The following is a 5041-nucleotide window of genomic DNA, read 5'->3' on the forward strand; positions in this document are numbered from 1 at the left end:
GAAAGTTGGATAACATTCTTAAGACTCTGAATACAGACTACACCTTTAATCTCAGGTGCTTGGGTTTGGGGTGGGGAGGGAGGTTTGGAGTACTTGGTCCTTAGTGATAGCTCAGCATGAAGACCAAGGGCCAAATCTAGTGTGAATTACGCAGTTGTGTATTTAGCCTTGAATAACCGCCCCTATTGAATTTGCCATTAAAGAAGTTGGCTGCTCTACAGCAAGAGTATTCTTCCCATTGTGCCGTTTTGCAACACTAGATTAATTCCTGCATGTTCTATGGGGTAGAGCAGAAAGCACTGTTTGAGCTTTTGGGTGAATGACAGTAAAGAAATAGAAGTTTCCCTAGGATGATAAATTTCAGCAACCTGCATCAGGCAAGGCTCCAAATCAAGTTCATTAGCACAGATGTCATTTTAAGGGGACAACATGAGCAAACTTTGTGGAATGCTAGGGAAATATATTGGAGGGTTTGTGCTAACCTGTTGAATGTCAGGTTCCCAGGCTGGCCAGTACAAAGAGCAGCTCTGAATTCCTCTTTGGGAGAAACCATATTCCTCTCCAGACTGTATGGAATTGTTTGTGTAGGGATGAAGTCAGGAAGGCCAAGGCGCAGCGTGAGCTGAACTTGGCAAGGGAAGTAAAGACCAACAAGAAGGGCTTTTACAGGTACGTCAGTCAAAAGAGGAAGGTCAAAGAGAATGTGCCCCCACTGATGACTGGAAATGATCACATATCAACAGGTCAGAAGGCTGAGGTACTTCAAAACTTTTTTTGCCTCAGTCTTCACCAATAACCGCTCCCCTCACCTTTCCTGGGTCATGGGACAACAAGGTGGTGACCAGGGGGGTAAATCACACAGTAGAGGAGGATCAGCTTCATGACCACCCGAGGAACCTGAATATATATAAGTCTATGGGACCCGATGAAATCTCATTCTCACTCAAGCTGGTTGAAGCGGTGCTTTTAAAAGATGGAGAGGGATCAACAGGCCTTGAGTAATATATGGGATTGTGTATTTTCTCTTTTTTCTCTTAATTAGAGATATTCAAGCCTAAATTAATTTTGGAGAGAACAAAATATATTCTGACAATACTCTTGACTTGTTTTTATGAAGTTAGGAGTGTTATAAAGAAATTAAAAGTGAAGCTTTGAAGGACAGCGAATGCCAAAGACACCACATGCATGCAGCTGCTCTGGTACAGACATCTGTCAAGCAGACATCACCCAATAAACCCACATAAACAGTTTCATACTCTTTTATAGTTGAGGAATGGGATTACATGAGGGCAGTTCAAATAAATCATAGGGGGAAATAAAATAGCATGCTTGTAGTGCTCCGTGGGCCAGATGCTCAGCTACAGCCAAGTTGTGGAAAGCACAAGTTTGGTGCTGTGCAAAGGTAGCCTGGAGTTCACTCTGGTAGGGCCAACAGGAGAGCAGGAAAAGAGCAGTTAGGAATAGAACATAAAATCGTCCACTGAGCAGGGATTCATTCTGAGGCTCTGACTTTGAACTGAATTGACATTGCCTTGGGCAAGGTCTCAAACTGCCTTTGCACAAGAATTTAACTCAGACCAGAAGATCAACGTGAGAGGCTTCTGTTTCTTCTTGCGGCCTGCACATAGCCATTGGGTTAGCATCCTACTTCTCATTTTTCTACTCTGTTTCTTTCTTTTGAGATAGTGCTTCTAAACAATTTCCTTTAATCAGCTTCCCTGTCTGCGTGCCTCCCTTTGAGCAGGCTGCTTTTCTTCTGTTTGCCCTGTTGTGACCACCCTACTGGAATGCTGTTGAAGTGGAAGCTGATGAGTCCCCTCTCAGCAGTTCAGAAATGGTCCGTAGTCTGATTTTAAAGCTGCATGACAGTTCCTGCTCAGGAGAAAAATTTCTCACAGATCTGTTCAATATCTGCCAGGGCACAGCCTTCATCAGTTTCCAGCAAGTGATCAGGTGTGGAGACACCTGTGTCTGTGTGTCTTTCTCTGTGTAAGTCAGCAGTAGGAGGTAGCTTCTGTGTCAAAACAATGCTCTCAGTTGATTAACTTGTCACACAGCTGATTCTCTTTGACCAGCTCATTTGGCTTTGGAAGACTACAAGGTTTTCTCACAATGCTTTTTGCTTTTTTCAGTGTTCAATGAAAGAAAAAATTGGGCATTTACAGAAAGAAAGAAACAAGACGAGCTATTTCATGTCATCATTTTTAAACTATCACAAGCATTATCTTCAGGCAGCCTGTATCATATCAGACTAGAGATTCAGAATTAATTTAGACAGCACTACCACAGAATTGCTCTTGGAGTGTATTTTATGGCAAGGTAATGTGCAGGAAGCAGGCTGTGATACAGGCAGTTGCCTTTCTCATTTTGTGTCTTGCAGCATGTAATGAGAGGGAGAATGCAACAGCGTTTTATTATCAGTTTGGTGCTTCAGTGAACAAATGCGAACTGATGCTGCATCTATTAGTGCCAGAGGTGGATTTAGCCCAGCTTCTTGGAATTGCTGAGGAAACTCCTGAGAGACTCAGTCATCTGTGTAATCCGTAAATTATTAGTAATATTAGTAGTGCACACTTAATAACAAGATGTAGTGACCATCATGTATCTCTAAGTGCATGTCCAGCAACTAGGTGGTGCACAGGCTTTTACAAATTCTGTTTGGGCCCTGCTTATAACTGTGATGGTGTCCCATCACCTTCAGAGTGATCACTGCAACGTGCGTTGCTGCGGCTCAGGGCGTGCTAGGGCGAAACTGCCGTTGAGGAGGGCAGCAGTGAAAGACAAAAGCTGGCCCTCCCGGCAAAATGAGCAATAGAGCAGCAAAGCTTGGGCCACATTCAGAGCAGGTTTCAAGTGCGATTTCAGGAGTTTGCCATGACCTATAAAACTTATAGTTCAGGGCATGGCTTTGTTCATACTGTTCTACTTGCGCTTGACCTGTTTTAAGATCAGATGAAACTTTCAGACGAGGGCTGCAAGATAAAAATGGGAAAAAGCTTGTAAGAAGGGTTCTCAACTGAGCCACTGAGCTTTCAAACTCAGTCACACACAGTTTTGTCATCTGAGAAAGCATTGAGGTTTGTTCTGTTTGTCTGGGCCTTCTCCAGAGAAAGGAGGCAGGAGCCTCTTCTGTAGGCATCACTAGAGGAAGGCCTCTGGTTTTTAGGTCTCTGGTTGATACCAGTCAGATGTCTTTCAAGGTATTTTTATTCAGACTGTGCTTAGATTGAATCAGCCTGTAATTAAAAAGGATGTCAGGAGCGTTGGAAGTGTTGGAGATGGGTGTGGAAAAGCTATCGAGTCCCTTAAGTCTGTCCTCAGACCTGACACAGCTCCTTTGGCTTCCCAAGCCCAGTAAAGTTAGACTGACCCCCCGGGTTCCCTGTGACCCAGGAGAGCAGACTTGCTCACCTTCACTCAACATGCTTCATTTTTTTTACCACATTTGAAATGGGAAGGGTGTTGCCAGCGTTGTTTCTCACTGCCAAACTGCAGCAAGTCTGTGCAAGTAACTTAGAATCATGAAGTTTTGAAAAGACCTCTAAGCTCATCCAGTCCAACCATTGGCCCAAGACCACCGCGCCTACTAAACCATGTCCTGAAGTGCCACATCTGCACATTTCTTTGAACCCCCCTCCAGGAAAGGAGACTCCACCAGTCTTGTTCTTAGCTTCTTTAATTTTGTACTGCATTATTAACCATTAGTAGTGGTGAAACAATTTTGTACATTTTGTCTTTTCATGCTTCATTTTCTATATCAAGTTCTCTCTCCTTTTTTATTTCTCTTTAATGGCTGGTTTGCTTTCAGAACAGCTTTGACTCTGCCACTCTGATGTATGTGCTGCTTTCCAGAACACTTCAGGCCTTTGGTTTACTTGTCTTATTAAATGAGAATAATTGACTCACCAGATATTGTAAGGTTCAACCCATTAATGTGTATGGACTCAGTATGCATATTTTGGGACTTGTTCTGTTTGAACAATCTAAGTCTTGCCTAAACAAAGAAGTTTGTAGCTTCTAATTCAAGCTGTCAACACTGATGCTGGGGATTTAGTTACTGTGCTGTGGTGGAGAAAGGACTGAGCCTTTCCTGCAAGGCTGCATGATCATAAGCTCGTTCAGCAGGTCTTGATTTTCTTTCTTGTTTTGAATTTCGTTCTAGAAATGGCTTCCCAAAGCAAACGGCTGCTCAGCTGATCCTGAAAGCCATCTCCAGCTATTTTGTGTCAACAATGTCCTCTTCAATCAAGACGGTGTACTTCGTGCTCTTTGACAGCGAGAGTATAGGGATCTACGTGCAGGAAATGGCCAAACTAGATGCCAACTAAACCTAGAAAGCTACAGTACAAGCCCCCCCCCCCCGCCCATTGTCCTCCCCAACTCCTTAACTCATCGTGAAGCAGAGCAGCCCTTATTTTAAATTTTGCTCCTCTAGGGAAATAAAGGTGGGGTTTTTGTTGGGTTTTTTTGGGGGGCGGGCCGGGAGATTTTTGTTTGTTTTGTTTTTACTTTCTAAAATGTTTTATGTTGGCACTGATAGTTGGCGTTACTGCTGTTAATGCACTGTATCCCAGGCATCGTCTGAACTTAGTGTAATCTAGGAGATTTTATAGTTTTATTTTAATGAAGTATGGATTAAAGCAGAAAGCCCTTAGGGAGTACGTAGTCTTTTACTTGTGAAAGAAACAGGCCGACCCTATTTTGTAACTGTGTCGTGGTGCTTTATCAATACATCAAGTGGCGTTCCTTTCATTTTTTAAAAGAACAGATGCTATAAACCTAATTTGTGTTTGTTTATTGTCTTAATGATAAATCTGGAAGAAAAAAATACAGAAACCCTCTTGTTCTTAATTATATTTACAATTTTGAAATTGTGTGAATTGATTTAGTAAAATGTTTGAACTGTTGGTGTATTTGAATTAATTTTTCCCTTAAATCTTCATTTTCTAAATTCTGAGAAGTTTGCTCTAAGAGGGACAGTAAAACACCAGATCTGAACCAGCAGCCTGGGAACATGGTTGGAGATGCTGGGCCTTCTCCC

General features: G+C 42.6%; 1 protein-coding gene across 5 annotated transcripts in view; it reads left to right on the forward strand.

The window, feature by feature from the left end:
* The window catches only part of LOC104063858 (core histone macro-H2A.1), a 45770-nt gene extending 40863 nt beyond the window's left edge, over positions 1 to 4907 (forward strand). For all 5 annotated transcript variants that reach the window (XM_054079339.1, XM_054079342.1, XM_054079341.1 and 2 more), the window contains exon 9: positions 4163 to 4907. In XM_054079339.1, the coding sequence (XP_053935314.1) occupies positions 4163 to 4328 (166 nt within the window). In that variant the 3' untranslated portion in view covers positions 4329 to 4907. The remainder of the gene's footprint in view (positions 1 to 4162) is intronic.
* The last annotated feature ends 134 nt before the right edge of the window (positions 4908 to 5041 follow it).

The sequence above is a fragment of the Cuculus canorus genome, chromosome 14 (assembly GCF_017976375.1).
Source record: "Cuculus canorus isolate bCucCan1 chromosome 14, bCucCan1.pri, whole genome shotgun sequence".
Lineage (NCBI taxonomy): Eukaryota > Metazoa > Chordata > Aves > Cuculiformes > Cuculidae > Cuculus > Cuculus canorus.